General features: G+C 36.7%; 1 protein-coding gene across 4 annotated transcripts in view; it reads left to right on the top strand.

The window, feature by feature from the left end:
- svild (supervillin d) overlaps nt 1-15,137 on the top strand; it is a 146,518-nt gene extending 131,381 nt beyond the window's left edge. For all 4 annotated transcript variants that reach the window (XM_079595178.1, XM_079595180.1, XM_079595179.1 and 1 more), the window contains 3 exons: nt 4,316-4,428; nt 9,588-9,743; nt 14,376-15,137. In XM_079595178.1, coding sequence (XP_079451304.1) covers nt 4,316-4,428; nt 9,588-9,743; nt 14,376-14,462 — 356 coding nt within the window. In that variant the 3' untranslated portion in view covers nt 14,463-15,137. The remainder of the gene's footprint in view (nt 1-4,315; nt 4,429-9,587; nt 9,744-14,375) is intronic.
- Nucleotides 15,138-17,075: the final 1,938 nt, after the last annotated feature.

Genomic DNA, 17,075 nt, shown 5'->3' with positions numbered 1-17,075 from the left:
TTCATACAGATTAGATAAACAGAGAATATTTGTTTTTTTATATAAATTACTTCATTTAAAAGAAGAGAATTCAAGCTTCATGCCAGTGTGCCTGTATGTCTGCGTGAGTATTTGCTGAGTTACAGTTCATTTTCGGACGCGTTTCAGAATGGACTTCACTGACAGAGAGAAGGCAGAACTCGCATCATGTTTATTTTTCTTTATTTGGCAAAAAGCACAACACTTTTATTATTTGTAAAAATGTTTTTATTGTGAGTACACACAAAAAAAATAGACACTCAACAGATCGAATGATGTATAACTCGTATATGTAAGATACAAATCAACAGAGTATTTTGATTCTCTTTTGCACTGATAAGAAAAAAAAAAGAGCTGGTATCGCCGGCGATACCGACGACTCCAGGGGGTTAAGAATAGTATCTATGACCTCTGAAAGCATCTATTTCAATAGCTGAGTCGGTATAGGGTCTAACATACATGTTGTTGATTTAGATGATTTAACAAGTTTAGACAATTCTTCCTCTCCTATAGCACTGAATGAATGCAATTTTTCCTCAGGAAGAATACAATGCACTGTCTGATGAGTTGACGGTTACATAGTTTTAATTTTCTTCTCTCTAATATTATCAATCTTGTAAGTAAAGAAGTTCATAAAGTCATAATTTCTGTGCTGCCTGGAAACGTCCGGTATTGGAGCTTTATTTTTCGTTAATTTAGCCACTATTTCGAATAAATACCTAGGGTTGTGTTTGTTTGTTCTAAAAGTGTTAAAAAATAAGCAGATCTAGCCGTTTTTAAGGCCTTTCTGTACGCAATTGTGCTCTCTCTCCACGCAATGCGAAAAACATCTAATTTTGTTTTCTTCCAGCAATGCTCCATTTTTCTGGCTGCTCTTTTAAGGGCCCAAGTGTGCTCGTTGTACCACGGTGTTGGACTATTTCCTTTAATCTTCTTTAAGCGCAATGGAGCACCTGTTTCTAAAGTGCTGGAACAGAGAGAGCCAATCATCTGTTGCAACATCGAGTTCTTCTAAGCTATCTGGGATGCTGACAAGATGAAACTGATCAGGAAGATTATTTATAAAGCAATCTTTAGTGGCAGAAGTGATAGTTCTACCATATTTATAACACAGAGTTGGCTTGGCAACCTTGGCTTAATTTAGTATACACAAGATTAAATAATGATCTGAGATGTCATCGCTCTGCTGCAGAATTTCAACGGAATCAACATTGATTTCATGTGACAATATTAGATCTAAAGCATGATTACGGCAATGAGTAGGTCCTGACATGTGTTGTCTAACTCCAATAGAGTTAAGAATGTCTCTAAATGCCAATCCCAATGCATATTTTTCGTTATCTACATGTATATTAAAATCACCAACAATTATAGGACTTTATCTGCAGCCAGTACTAACTCTGATAGAAAGTCCGCAAATTCTTTGATAAAGTCTGTATGGTGCCCTGGTGGCTTGTACAGTAGCCAGCACAAATCTCAAATGTGATTTATCATTTACACTAGATATTGTTAGATTAAGCACCAACACTTTAAAATAATTATATTTGAAACTAGACCTCTTAATAATTCTGAAAATATTAATATAAATTACAGCAACACCTCCCCCTTTTCTTTTTAAACGAGCCTCATGTTTATAGCAGTAATGTTGCGGGGTGGACTAATTTAATGTAATGTAATTGTCTGGTTTTACCCAAGTTTCTGTCAAACACAGAACATCTAAGTTATGGTCTGTAATCATATCATTAACAATAAGTGCTTTTGAAGAAAGGGATCGAATATTCAGAAACCCCAGCTTTATAATTTTTTCATCAATTATAATTGTTTTGTATTTGTTGAACATCAATCAAATTGTTACCCTTAAATGGGTTTGTGAGGTTTTTTTGTATTTCCTAGTTCGGGGAACAGACACAGTCTCTATGTGATATCTAGGAGAAAGAGTCTTAGATAGAAGAGCAGCACCATCCCAGAAGGGATGAATACCATCTCTTTTCAACAGGTCAGGTCTGCCCCAAAAACTTTTCAATTTGTCTATGAACCCTATATTATTTTGCGGACACCACTTAGACAAATATATTATGATACATAAATAGTGTGTGAGTAGTGTATTCACACTGTCCTTAATTACCTTAAATTATACGTTTATCTCTGTAAAGCAATTATTAAAAGCACAATCTACATTGTTAAAAGCGCTATATAAATGAAGATGACTTCACTTGACTGAAAATTCCAAATAAAAAAGTACACTTAGGCCCAATCCCAATTCTACCCCTTTCCCCTTCGTCTACCCCTAACCCTTCGCCTTCCCCTTCCCCTTGACCCTTGAAACAGAGTGGCAAGGCGTAGGGGTGAAAATATTCCCCTAAGAAATGGGACACCACTACTACACCGTTACACGTCATTATATGTCGTCGCCTACGTCACAGGAGATGCGCCGATGTTTATCACAAACTTCCAAGATGCACAGGACTTGTTTTCTGTGGTGTTGTATTAACACGTTGGAGGTACGGACCTATGTTTGTCCTATTTTGACCTATTTATTTATTTACTGTGTGAAACTGTGTGAAATACGACATTGTGTGGCGTTCATGTGCGTTCAACTCATAAATACGATCTTTACGAGATGACTTGAACGCACCAATAGCTTGTGTGCTTTGTTCGGGGGAGAAGAGATTTTTTTACAAACGTTTCTTTGAAGGAACTGACCGTAAATATGAACACAAGATTGAATGTAACATAAAGCAAATCATTATTTGTCGTTAAAATACTTATTAAAGTCAACAATTCTTACATTTATGGTCTAATTTTTTGCTTGGGCAGCCATTTAGCGTCTGTAGCCGGTGTATGCAGTGACACTTCTCATACCCCTTCGTTTGAAGTGTGGTCCCGAAAAATCTTCGTTTGAAGGGCTATCTGGCCCTTCCCCCTAGCCCTTCCCCTCCAACCAAAAGAGAATCGAGACAGCCCTACCCCTCCACGTGCACGAGCAAAACAGAGGGGAAGGGGTAAGTGAAGGGGTAAGGGGTAGAATTGGGATTGGCCCTTAACTAACCAAAGAAACCTAATTTGGAATGTTGGACACTTCATGCACTCGACTGTCGCAGCTTTAATTATATAGCGGAGGGGCTATCAGACTCTGATGTTGAATGACAAAATAACCTTATAAAATGTGTACCCTTCACAGTTGAGTAGCCTATATAGAGCACATAGTTCATAAGTGCATAGTGTATAGTGCGTAATTTGGGACACAAATAGTGAGTTGTTGACTCGAGAACAGATGCAATCGGATTGGTTCAATTCAAGAATTAATCTTTCTTTGCAATTTGCGAAACGATTTAAAAGGTTGATTTCAAAAGAATCAGCTCGTTCACGAATCGGATAGCGCAATCGCGTCTCGAAGTGGGTTACGATTTCTTCAGTTCAGAGTAACAAGGAACCACATGTTTGTATGAAAAGTAATGGAGTAAAAAGTATGACATTATGCTAGAGTGTACTGAAGTAAAAGTTTCCCAAAAAATAAAGATAAAGTACAGATACTTGAAAACATTTATTTAAGTAATGTTTACTTAAGTAAAAATTTCTTACGAAAATTTCTTACGAAAACACGTAAATTTGATCATGTCACCCCTACCCTGCGAGCTTTACATTGGCTACCTGTCCAGTATAGGATTGAATACAAAATTCTCCTATTCGTGTTCAAAAGCCTGCACCACCTTGCTCCAAGTTATCTATCAGAACTCATACACCTATACAGCCCGTCCCGCGTCTTAAGATCCAGTAATCTTAATATACTTGCTGTTCCTTGCACAAGGTTGAAGCGCAGAGGAGATAGAGCCTTTTCAGTAGTGGGACCTAGATTATGGAACAACCTGCCCAATACAAATTAGAACAGCTCATTCGCTACCAGTTTTTAAATCCCTACTGAAAACCCATCTATTCTCCTTAGCTTTTAACATCATCTAAGTGTTCTCTCTTCTGTATCCATACATTTTAATTTGATGTTGAATATATGCCTATAGTTTAAATTGTCTAATTACTATACATGTAACTTCTCAGCTGTTGTGTATTTTAACTGAATGCTATGTTCTATTTAATGATTGTACAGCACTTTGGTCAGTCCTGTGACTGTTGAAATGTGCTTTATAAATAAACAAACTCAAACTAAGTACATCAACGAAGAAAAATTACTGTCCACCTTTTCATTTGACTTATTCAGACTTTTAGCCTCAGTCACTATTCACTTAGTGCATATTTTATTACTTTGCTGTGTAATAATGACCTTCTTGTGTTTGTTTTTCAGAGAAGAACTCCAGACGCCCTCCTCAGGCCTACCTGATCCTGGCTGGTGCAGAACCACTTACCTTTACCAACATCTTCCCTTATTGGGAGAAAGACACAAATATTAAAGTACAGGTACGTTACACCACCCATAGCTTTCAGAATGCCAGAGGTGTAAAAAGTACTTTTTCTCTGTTAACTGTACCCATATTTATTATTAAAATGCATTTGGAAATCACTTTAGGTAAAATACTCTGATTATTGTGATGGGGCCAACTACATTAATAAGAGGAAAGTTATGCCACAATAACCTGCAAAATATGTACAGTTGGTACTCAACCAGTAAAATTGCGGGTCTGTATTTGCTGCCTTTGAGGCGCTACAATCGCAGACTTTGAAAAGTGTCAGTTTATTCTCTCTATTGCGTAATCTGCCGCCGCGGCTCATTGAGAGTGATTGAAATATGGTAGCAGATCAATTCAAGTGAAAAATTGTAGTTAAACGACTTCATAATCACAATACTGAAATAAAATGTAATGCATTTAATAAATAATGAAAACATTTCAACATAAAACATTGCAATAGAAAAATATTAGGCTACATCAATGAGGCTTTGCAAGAGCATAAGACGTAATATTGACAGCGGTCTGACAATAGCTCTGTGGTTAACGCAACAGCATGAGCTTCACGGAGCATCAAGCGATGCGAGATCGAATCTCATTGTAGCCTAAATGCTGTTGGCCAATAGTGTTCATGTTTTACCATTCTTGATGCTTAGATAGGTAACTGTGTATTAAAGTCAAGCGTTTTGTTTAATTATCAATGGCACATTACAACATAAATTTGCTACATTCCAGTAGAGAAAATGATGAAGCTAGTATTTAATCTGCTAAATTATTGTTTTGTGAATCATTCACGAAATTGAGATGACTGACCCGCCATAGCAAAGGAATACATTTTTTAAAAACAGATCCATGCATTGATTGAACAAATCAGACAGACTGATTTTGTTGACTTGGCTACACAAAATTACAGGATACTAAATAGTAGGCTATTGCTTTCAATATAAAAAACAATGAAAATGTAAAAGAACACTAAAATTAAGTTTGAAACCCCATTGCACATTTCAAGGTTTAAATAAAGTGCAGTTTATTTATTTAAAACAGGGTTGCATCGAGTTAGTTTATTTTCTAAGTAAGAAACATAGAAACTTATTCTTGCGACATTTTAAATTTGTATTGCCAAATAAATTGCAGCTAAATTAACACATTTAAAACAGTAGCCTACCCTACAAAACGAAAATAGTTCAAAGCAACATAAATTAAGATCATGCGTTTCTCTTTGCCTCTCTCTCACGCTGGATCTCTTTTTCAGCAAGTTTATTTAGTCTCCCTGCACTGCGCGCGCCGGGTCTCTCTCGAAATGATACATTTCAGGGTTAACATTTAAAACACATCATACAGCTGATAATACTGTATGTCGCTGTGTGTCATCCATACAAATCACGAAAAAAAAACTGTAACAAATGAATTTAGCCTTTGTTGCTTCAACGAACAGAATGCCTGGTTGAATTCACCTTACAATAAAACAAGGTGGATCACGAATAAAAGAGCTTTGTATCTGCTGCTCACTCGCATTCGTTTAGTTGGCAAGAACGCGTTTCGTCAATAGTTCATGTTTAGATAATGCCAGATTGTTGACAAACACACTGCTCAAACATTTTAAAAATCTACAAAACCAGTTGAAACAAATGGATTGAACACTTCAACTGAAATTTTGTGTGAAAAACCTTTAAATACAATACATAAAACTACAATATTTATAATTTAATAGGATATAGGGCCTACGTTTGGACACATCGAGAGATTTATCCTTAAAAGTATTTTGCCTTTGCCTGGTCATCAGGCTCACTCTTCATATAAAAAAAAAAGACAGAACATTAACACCTCCTGAACCCCCAACCCCCCACAGGCTATCTGAGTTTGAGACCGACTTAAAACAAAGAGAAGTCGCAATTCGCCTTTGGCTAAGCCACGCCCTAGAATGTAGATTGACCAATCACAGCGGAGCCAAGAACGAGCTCCCACAGAGGGTCCGACACACTTTCACGGCGCTCCATTGACTTCAACGCAGGAGGCTCATATTTTTGGTCTCGGCAGGCTATTACGTCGTCGTTTTATAAAAAATATGGTTAAACGTTGTGCCTGGGGCATTTGTAAAACAGATACGCGTTTCCCAGAGAGGTTGGAGGGGGTGTCCGTTTTTTCCCCTTTCCAAAACCGAAGTTAAATACTGACAAGTGTCGTCTATGGATTAAACTGTGTGGACGTCCTCAGTCAGCGAAACCCCTCAAGATCAACAAGCTCACCTTTGCTCTGACTAAGATACATTTACCTTTTAACCTTACTGTGAAGTTATACTAGTTACAGTTTTATGCTGGTTTAGGTCATGATTTCGGTTCTCTGCCCTAATTGTTGCTACGCTAGCACACGCTGCTAATAAATACAACTTTATACTCGCGTAGTCCGTTTGCTTTGTAAATAATAACGATTATAGAAGTGAATAGAGACCTACCCAGCTTTGTATGAACAGTGTTTCTCCTGATATTGTTGGTCACAGCCTCCGTCTCGATTAGGATATTCGGTGGTTCATGTTTTGACTGTGACCGTTATGCTTTTGCCTGTATTTGGATGCCTTGTTGCTGCTTGCGTTTCACCGTATGTCTTGAATAAAGCCTTCAAACGCACACTGCAGACACCTTTGCCTACTTCTATCGGACACTTTATTTGCTGCTTTATAAAAGTTTGATAAAATTTCAGCAGGAAGAGCCGTCACAGCATAAGCCATGTTGATACCAAACCAGAGCCCAGTTGAAGTTGTCGGAGGTAGCAACAGTAACTAAGGGGGGCGGGGCTTAGCCAAAGGTGAATTCACACTTAATTCTAGACATTAGCATTAGGCTATTAAAGTGTTGATAATGAAGGAATATAATTATTTAGGCTACATGTATAATATTTCTGTCATAAAAGTTTATTACTAAACATTTAATTATTTCAATAATTGAAGAAATAAAACGCTACCTCGGTTTGGGCCAGCTTTTTCCAAGCAAAACTAAATACAATCTTCAAATGTTCATTTGTTGTCATGAACAAAATGTTCAACTCAATGTTGAATTCCACAGGGATCTTTGGATCCTTACAACCAGGGTGCGCGATTTGGGAATTATTATTACTATTATTATTTTTTTATATATAAATCTCGAACCACAGTGCTTCGTGGTGCTGCTGCTAAACAAAATAACATTTATAGAATAATTATGAACTTAAATGAAACAATATCGACAAATAAATTATCTGATCTGTTTTTACAATTTAATTCAGGGCGATTTAGCCTAGACTACATTTAATTATAGCGAGATTTTCACCCTTGTCCGTTCATCATTGGGAAGCAATGAGTAGATCCTCTGCACCTCTCGGTTTCATACGGATTACCTAATCAGATAACATTTATTAAATATTTAGACATTTTAAAGGCTTTAGACATAGCCGATTTCTTATCGTGACTGAGGTGGCTTTCGGTTCATTTTTGTGATGCGCAGTTCCCAGAGACAGAGACGACAGATAAACTTTTGTCGTTAGGCCTAATATGAATAAAAGTTTACAGTTTTGACCGATGTAGGCTACTCTACTCTTATGTGTATGACTAAAAAACTACGGAGTAGCCTATTAGGGCCTAAGTTATTTTAGCTGTTATGAGAAAAATAAATCCAAATGAACATGCCGCCGCGTTTGTCGAACACTAATTCAACATGCCAAAATAAAACCCGACTTTAGAACAATGGATAGCGCCACTCGGCGTGGTGTGCCAAAATACTTAATTATAAACTTCAATATTTCATTCAAAATAATCTCAAAACGCTTTGTGACATTTTGAAAAGCTGTGCATGCATTAAGGCCACTGGAACCATGAACTTAACTGAAACTGGTTCTGATTTTATTGTTTGTCGTTTAAACGTGCCTGTTGCATATCTTTATTTTATATGGTCTATTGGTGAAGTAATTTATAGCATTGATTACTGTGGAGGGAGGAGGGGGGATTGTTAGATCAGAAGGAAATCCCCGTCACCCCTGGCAAATCGCACCTTGCTTAAAGTCCGCGTGAACTGGAAGTTGCAAACGACTTTTCTCAAGTGTTGTGACGCATTTCCGAGTGAAACGGAATATTGAACAGAGGGCAGGGTTTTACTTTAACGCTCCTACGTCATCAGAAAAAGACCCATTCCAGACCGGAAGTAACTTTTCAGACTTTGATTAAAGATAACCACGGCAAGCATTTTTTTCTGTGTATTAACTTGCACGGATTAAAGTATATAGGTTCAATTTTGATTTCATGGCTATCCTATATATGCATATTTAGGCTATCCTATATATGCATATAAAAATGTTTTGTTTGTTCGTTTGTCTGCATTAATAATAGGCTATGACATGCATTAATAGGCTAATATAAAATGTACAATAGTACATGTTTGTTCGGGATTTGAACCCTGTGTCATCTAAATGATCGATACGCAAGTTCTACCACTTGGGCATGAATTTACTCACTGAAAAATGCCCAATCGTAGGTTTCTCCAGTGTGTGTTCGCTCACATGAGTGAGAAGTGCTCTTCATTCGACTCATTCCTCAATAGAATAGTAAAAAATAATCAGCTTCCTTGCACCTAATTTATTTTTGTTTGTTATTTTTGTTATTATTATTATAATTTTTTTATTTTATCACGCTGCTTATGTCGCCCACCGACGTCTAGGCGTACAATATGAAATAAAGGCTATATTGTTCTCTCGTCTCTATTTTTAAATTATGATTCTATTTTTCTGTCCTAAAAAAATGTTCTATAGTATTTCATCCTTACTGTTAATTGACATTAACCCCACTTACATTTAAAAATATGGCAATTGCTGCTGTTTTGCACAATGTCCCTTTGCGCCACCTGGTGGTCATTTCGCGAATGACTCTGAAATGCGACTGGATTATTTTTACCGCGGTAGTTTTCGGTAGGCATTCTGGTTGACTACCTACTGTACTTTGAAGGTCAATATAAATTTATTTTATATTTCATTTCATTACAGATACAAGAAATTCCCCCAAAATAATACTTAAGTATAGTCATTTTAAGTACATTTCAACTCCAATATGAATCATACATGAATAGATGGTGGTCGATTTTAATACAGCCCAAAGCTCTTTAATATTGAAGCCAGTGGATGATGAAACTGTATGTTTGAATATCTGTGCAGGTTGAAGGAGCCCATAATAAAGTGATTCTGGTTAGAGACGCCCTGTCCAAACTCAGCAGGCTGCAGTACACTGTGGAGGAGCTCACTTCCAAACCCCTACCAGAGGGAGTGGACCCTCTGCGCCTCGAGTGCTACCTGTCAGATAAAGACTTTCAGGTAACAACCCTATAAAATGCCCTTTACTACTGGTATTAAAATTCCAGGTATTGCAAGTTCAGATGATGTCATGCAATCTAACAATATTGTGTGAAAATATCAATAAAATTAGTGTAGAATGACAGGAGAGAAAGACAAAACTGCTGTTGAACAGTAACCAACAGCATCATCCAATTTAAAACTATAAATAAAAAAAAATACATAGTTTTGGAACATGGCAAAAAATAGTTGCTGATATTAGAATAAATATATTGTTCCACACAGGCTAGTACACATTAGAATAGTTTAAAACTCTGTAAAAATCACAGTGGCAACCTCTGAGCAGTTGGTTTCAAAACCATGAAATGAACAAAGACTCCTGTAAAACACTGCCATGCATCACAATTGTTGGCAAAAGACGAGGTTCATATACTTGGGGTTTATTTACCTTTCACAACTTATTTTTCTGTCACTGTCTATTAGTGACTGTCTAAAAGGCACACAGTATTGATACAAAAACCTTAGCTAAAATAATGTTTTTATAATGTCTAAGTACTTGTTCAAAACAATCACTTTAGCAAATGTTTTTTTTGTTCAATAAATATACTGTCATTAAAATGTTAATATAAAAAATATATTTTGAAAAAAACAAACAACATTTTTAAAGAATAAAGATTCTAAAAGCAGTGAATGAAATCCTTAATAATTACATTTAGATTTACAGTACTAACATTAAATCATATTTTATTATATGATTTGATTAATATATATTTTTAATATGATAGTTCCATTATAATGTCATGTCAACAAATGGAAGAGTCTGCATGTTAAATGGGTGGCATAATGGCAATATGTAAAAAAAAAAAAAAAAAAAAAGTCTCTGTTGTCCCCAGAGTGTGTATGTGAAGGTTTAGCTCAAGTGTGTGTGTGTGTGTGTGTGTGTGTGTGTGTGTGTGTGTGTGTGTGTGTGTGTGTGTGTGTGTGTGTGTGTGTGTGTGTGTGTGTGTGTGTGTGTGTGTGTGTGTGTGTGTGTGTGTGGCTCCGATTACCTCAAGCAGAGAAGCACCTAAATGTCAGAAACTGTTCTGCCTTTTATGTGTAAACTGGAGTCGGACACTGATGGAGAGACTCAAGAAGAAGTGACAACATTTAGAACGGAACATGACGTTTCTGAATGGCTTAGTTGATGAATGCGTTGCTGATGTGGAGTTAACTATCTTTAAGTCATTGATTAGCATATTCTGTCATGATAATCTATAAATTGCTCATGTGGGAACTGTTGTAAGATGCATACAGAGTGACATGCTGTTGCATTTGTTACGTACTGTATTGCAATAAATGTGAAAAGACGGATGCGACAGCATGATCAGACTCCCAAATGTGCTCTACTGCAATAACTCTTCCTCTTCTCATCATGGACTGCGTTCCTGGGGGTGGGGTTTAAGTAAATTTTAGGGTTGGTGATGTCACTAACCCCAGAAGAATATTGTGTAGTCCCTACCAGCCGTTTGTTGTAGTCCTTAAAAAACGATTTATTTAAAAGCAAATATCTTCCTTTGCTTTGAACTTTGAGCGTTGTAACTTTGCAGATGTTGTTTATGCTCAAACAGCAGCATTACACACTAACTAAAGTTAAAAATATACATAACCATATACATAACCAACCACCCCTTTAATGATTGTGCCTTTAGCCCCAACAGCAGGGGTGCCTTTTACCCCAAATACCATACTTTTACATATTCTTCCGTTATTAAAAAAAACGTTGCTTAAATTAGCTTGAACAAAACTGAAAATCATTAACAAGACTTTTGTTTAAAAATATATTAAATCATTTTAACAATTCTCATTTGCTACTTAAATCTACATTTTAAAAAACACATAAAATATTAGATCAAAGTAGCGCATCAACCCACAATCATGTCAAGGATCAGCCAAATTTCCACATGCATCTTGAAAAGCGGATGTGAAAAATGCTGCGGCAAGTTTTTGTGCCATCAAGTGGTTTAGAGAAAATTTTGAAAAATGTAATTTCAATAAACCGTACATTTCAAATGGGCATTTTGCTTTAATAATATTATTTATGATTTTCTTTAATAACCAAACTTTAACAACATACGGGCAGAACCTTTGAGCGCTGCTCAAAAGCGATGATTTTAAGTGACCTTTGAGTGACCAAGTTTATTGCAATTAACAATTAAGCTTTCCTTAGAAAAAATGTCCTGTCCTCATTTTATTCCCTTGCCTCCTTTCCTCAAATCGAAAGAAAACGAAGTGAGTAAAAGAAAAGAGGATGCACAAATAAGAAATGAGAAGCACCCATAAAGACAGTCAAGTCACCTTCATTTATATAGCGCTTTTAACAATATAGATTGTTTCAAAGCAGCTTTACAGTGATAATAGTAAATTTAAGTAACAGAGATTGTTTTGGCTTTACAGCAGCTCTAGAATATAGTTATTGTCCGGCTATAAAGTTAGTTTTGATTGATTCACTTCCTTTGCAAAGATCGTTAGTTATTAAAGGATAATTCCGGTATTTAACACCTTGAGTCTATATTGTAGTTTGTTTTGGATGAACAAGAGTGGTGGACAACATTTTTTTGACAATGGTTCCTCTCTCGAGTTTTTGACTATAAAAGAATTGGCCATGGACCCATTTAACATTGGAGTCAATGGGCATGTCCGAAAATGTCATTAAAACAACCTTTAACATTAGTTTTCAAAACTGTGCAACTCACCGAGTGATTAGTGATGTTAGTTGATGTTCCAGAAACAAAAAGTGTTGCGAAATACAGTTTCTGTCGTGTTTTATTCGTCATTTTGTAAAATCCCATTGAATTCTGTTGAAGAACTGAGTGCTTGTTAATATAAATGCGCTACCGGTAACGGAAAGGGGGCTGTTTACATTTGGTCGATGTAGTCTTTTTGCTCGCTTCCGTTTCTCATAAGGCTAGCGAGCAGAGCAACTGTGCTCCGGGAGAGTAAGCGAAATAAAAAAACAAAACCTTGAAAATATTGAAAGACGTGACCACTGACCAGTGCAATATGAAGTTGAACTTGACTGTGACCGTGAGTGTCCCGCGAGACATAAACATCGGTTATCGCCATCAAGTGGTCGGGAGTGTGCTAACGCTTCAGATTCAAATATTGAGCGGAAGTTACACGGTTGTGAAGTGTCTGAAAAAATAGTTCCACTATAGCAAAATAAACGGATTGGAATCATATATTGCGACGATATATTGTTTATAATCATCAACGAACACCACTAACCACTCGGTGAGTTTAACAGTTTTGTAAACGAACATTATTGGCTGTTTTAATGACATTTTCGGACATGCCCATTGACTCCAATGTTAAATGGGTCCATGGCTAATTCTTTTATAGTCAAAAACTCGAGAGAGGAACCATTGTCAAAAAAATGTTGTCCACCACTCTTGTTCATCCAAAACAAACTACAATATAGACTCAAGGTGTTAAATACCGGAATTATCCTTTAACTTAAGGGCCGCTTACACGACACCATTCTAACAGAAAACCCTTAATGCGAATGATATCTCCCAAGGGTAGCATGTACAAAGTGAACAGCAAGGTCCTAGTGCTGAGACTTGCGGTACTCCATACTGAACTTATGATCGATAAGACGTCTCTTCGTTTACTGCTACAAACTGATAACGGTCCGATAATTATGATTTAAACCATACTAATGCAATTCCATAAATGCCAACAACATTTTCGAGTCTATTTAAAAGAATGTTGTGGTCAATAGTATAAAATGCAGCACTAAGATAGAGTAACACTAATAGAGAGATACAACCACGTTCGGATAATAAGAGCAAATCATTTGTGACGCTAATGAGAGCTGTCTCGGTACTATGCTACTATGGTAGATTCGAGATCGGCCTGTAATTGACTAATTCTGTAGGATCAAGTTGCAATTTTTTTTCACAGGCGGTTTAATAATTGCCAGCTTAAAAGTTGTTGGTATGTATCCTAATGACAAAGATGAATTAATGATATTAAGAAGAGGATCTACGACCTCTGGAAATATGTCTTTCAGCAGCTTAGTCGGTATAGGGTCTAACAAACATGTTGTCGATTTAGATGATTCAACGAGTTTGGAAAATTCTTCCTCTCCTATAGCAATGAATTACATTTTTCCTTCGGTTGACTACAATGAACTGTCTGATGCGATACTGTAGTAGACGGTTGCATAGTTATACATTTCTCCCTAATATTATCAATCTTGTAAGTAACGTTCATAAAGTCATTACTGCTGTGCTGTTTGGAAACGTCTGGGGTTGAAGCTTTATCTCTTGTTAATTCAGCCACTGTTTCAAATAAATATGTAGTTTTTTTTTTTTTCTAAGAAGGTTGAAAAATAAGCAGATCTAGCAGCTTTTAAGGCCTCTCTGAACGCAATCGTGCTCTCTCTCCATGAAATGCGAAAAACTCCATTGCGCTCGCAATATCGAGTTCTTCTAAGCTATCTGGGATGCTGAGGAGATGAAACCGATCAGGAATAGTATTAATAAAAGCAATCTTTAGTGGCAGAAGTGATAGGTCTAACATATATGTAACACAAAGTCGGCTTTGCTAAATTTGGTTTAATAGTTTTCTAAAGTTGTCTGACATTGAAATGTTGTATTTGTATTGCAGAGTGTTTTGGACCTGACACGGGATGAATTTTACACCCTTCCAAACTGGAAACAACTGAATCTGAAAAAGAGCAAAGGCTTCTTTTAAACAAATTAAATGTTTGTGTCTACGATCTGTTGTATATTCACTTAAGGTAATCACCAAGGAACTTTGCGCATTTTCTCTGTGCTTTTTTCACCAATATGTACAGTTAATTTTTTTTTTTTTTTTAAGATGAACCTACCTATGGCCTTAGTAATTTCATATTTCATACATCAGTAGCTTTTATTACAAGACTTTTCTATACATTTTAAATTTGCAAAAAGTGTAAGTTTTGGGAATAATTTGAAGCATATCAACTGTAAATCTATGTCTCGCTACTCACAAGCTTGAATTTTAAATATGTATCCCATTTTATTGTTTTACCCCGTTTAACCCTGTTGCTGTTAATCAAACTGTGACCTTAAAATGCATTAAACACTAATGGTGACAATTTATGTAATCAGTGGAAAACAAATGGTGGCCTTTCACTCAGTCACTGAGCTCTGTGCAAGATTCACAGTGGAAAGTGAATAGCTTTTTAAACCATAATGTGTGCACATATTATGTGACTGTGATCTTTTTAATGTGACAATACAGTTACAACAATATTACAGATAACAAATCAATATGTATGTGGTTTCTCAAAATATATAAATGTATTGTTTGTCCAGAACAAGAATTATGCCACTTAAACATATACTGTAGCATCTCTTGGTTGACAATAAATGTTATTCAATATCATACCACCAGGTGTCGCTCTTTTTAATCCTTTCTCATGGTCTGATAATAAAATGCAAGTCAGTATTTCATCCTCAAAAGATTGTAAGCAAATATTATATCAAGAATTTTACAAGATTTGTTTTTACTATTAAAGATGCAAAGACACCTTGACGATATCAAGCAAAACCAATACTTTATTATTGTTATTTACTTTGAAAGCATTTCTAAAACAACCTAAATATGCTTATCTATACAGTATATACAATCTCATACAAACACAAAAGTGTTCCTGGGTCTGTAAGATAAGGATATAACAGTGTTGTTCTACACCAATATTGAGCACTGCTGAGCAGGAGGAAATGCTTTTGGCAGAGGGGAACTGTGTGTGAATCACTGATTACCAGAACTTTGACAAAATGAGAAAAGTACCTATATTGATGATGCATTGGGTAAGACAGACACTGTGATTAAATTGGCACATTTTTCTCTCTGTGACTTGTACTTTTCTATCCTGTAAATATATCAAACCTGCTGGGACATGTCTTCGTCTTCCATATTTGAATATACAGTAAATACTCTGGTAAAAAAGTTAGAGGGTGGTACGAATTTATGTTTTTGTTTGTTTTAAGCCTTATGCTCAGCAAGACTGCACTTATTTGATCAAAAATACAGTAAGATGCTAATATTGTGAAATATCATAGTTTGAAGTATGCCTAACTGTTTTCCATTTTAATATATCTGAAAATATTTATTCCTGTAATAAATAAAGCTGAATTTTCAGCAGCTATAACTCCAGTCTTCAGTGTCACATTATCCTTCAGAAATCATTCTAATATGCTTATTTGGTGCTCAAGACACGTTAGGCTTGTTCGACATGAACCGGCGCTGCACAGACCGATCGGTGAATGACGTCAAAGTACCGCAAGAGCGATTAGAGAGCAGACGGCTGCGTATGCTTTTGACTCACTCTCGCGGTGCTTTGATGTCATAAACCGATCAGTCTGTGCAGCGCCGGTTTAAGTCGCTACAATGGCCACAGGCAGCAGCAGAGTGACAGTGTTGTCTTTTAACGTTTAATCTCGTCCCTTCTAACTTTGTTTTTAAGTGATCTGCGTGTGACGGTGATAACAATGACTCGCCTCAGTTTGACGGGTTGTTTTATTTTTTTTACGCTGTTATGCAAACTTTTGGCCGTACTCTGTGAACACCAGGAGTCCCTCCAATACACCCGTGAGTTTCTCCTGTTCTTGCGTAACTCCGATGCAGGCATCGTGGACCCCCCGGCGGCTCTTTCACCTGAGATCATCCTGACAGCAGCCACCCCTCCCACAGAGAACCAGAGTTGGGCACCCAGGACAGGAGTGAGGAAAAGGGGGAGACGCGGCGGCGTACGGCAAAGACTGAAGCGACAAGGCCATTGTCGAATACCTCTTCCTTCAATCATCGTCGCCCATGTCCAGTCCCTTCGTAATAAAGTGGACATATAATAAAGAACTGTGCGGAAAAACAGTTTTATTTTTAAAATGTCCTTACATCTCCACATCGTTCCTCGCATTTGGAAAGACTATTGTTCCGGATGCCTAAAAATAAAACTCCAGAGTCTCTTAATGACTTTAGGACTGTGGCGCTCACGTCCCTCACTATGAAGACATTAGAGAAGATCGTGATCTATACACATCTTGAGAGTGCAAAGAGCTTTGTGCGGCTGCTTTTTATTGACTCTTCTTCAGCTTTTAATTGCATCCAACCACATATTTTAGCAGGGATTTTAAAGAGTACTTTTAACATTGATCCTTGTCTTATCTGTTGGTTGATTCACTTTTTAACTAACAGGTCTCAACGCGTGAGAGTGAATAGTATTTTATCCAATGTCCTCCTTTCCTCTACTGGTTCCCCCCAGGGCTGCGTCCTCTCCGCAATCTTCTTTATTTTATATACAAATGCATGCCAAAGCCAGCA

This window comes from Phoxinus phoxinus, assembly GCF_949152265.1.
Source record: "Phoxinus phoxinus genome assembly, chromosome: 21".
Classification (NCBI taxonomy): Eukaryota; Metazoa; Chordata; class Actinopteri; order Cypriniformes; family Leuciscidae; genus Phoxinus; species Phoxinus phoxinus.
The sequence above is the reverse complement of the archived record's forward strand: the minus strand, read 5'-3'. Positions and strand labels throughout refer to the sequence as shown.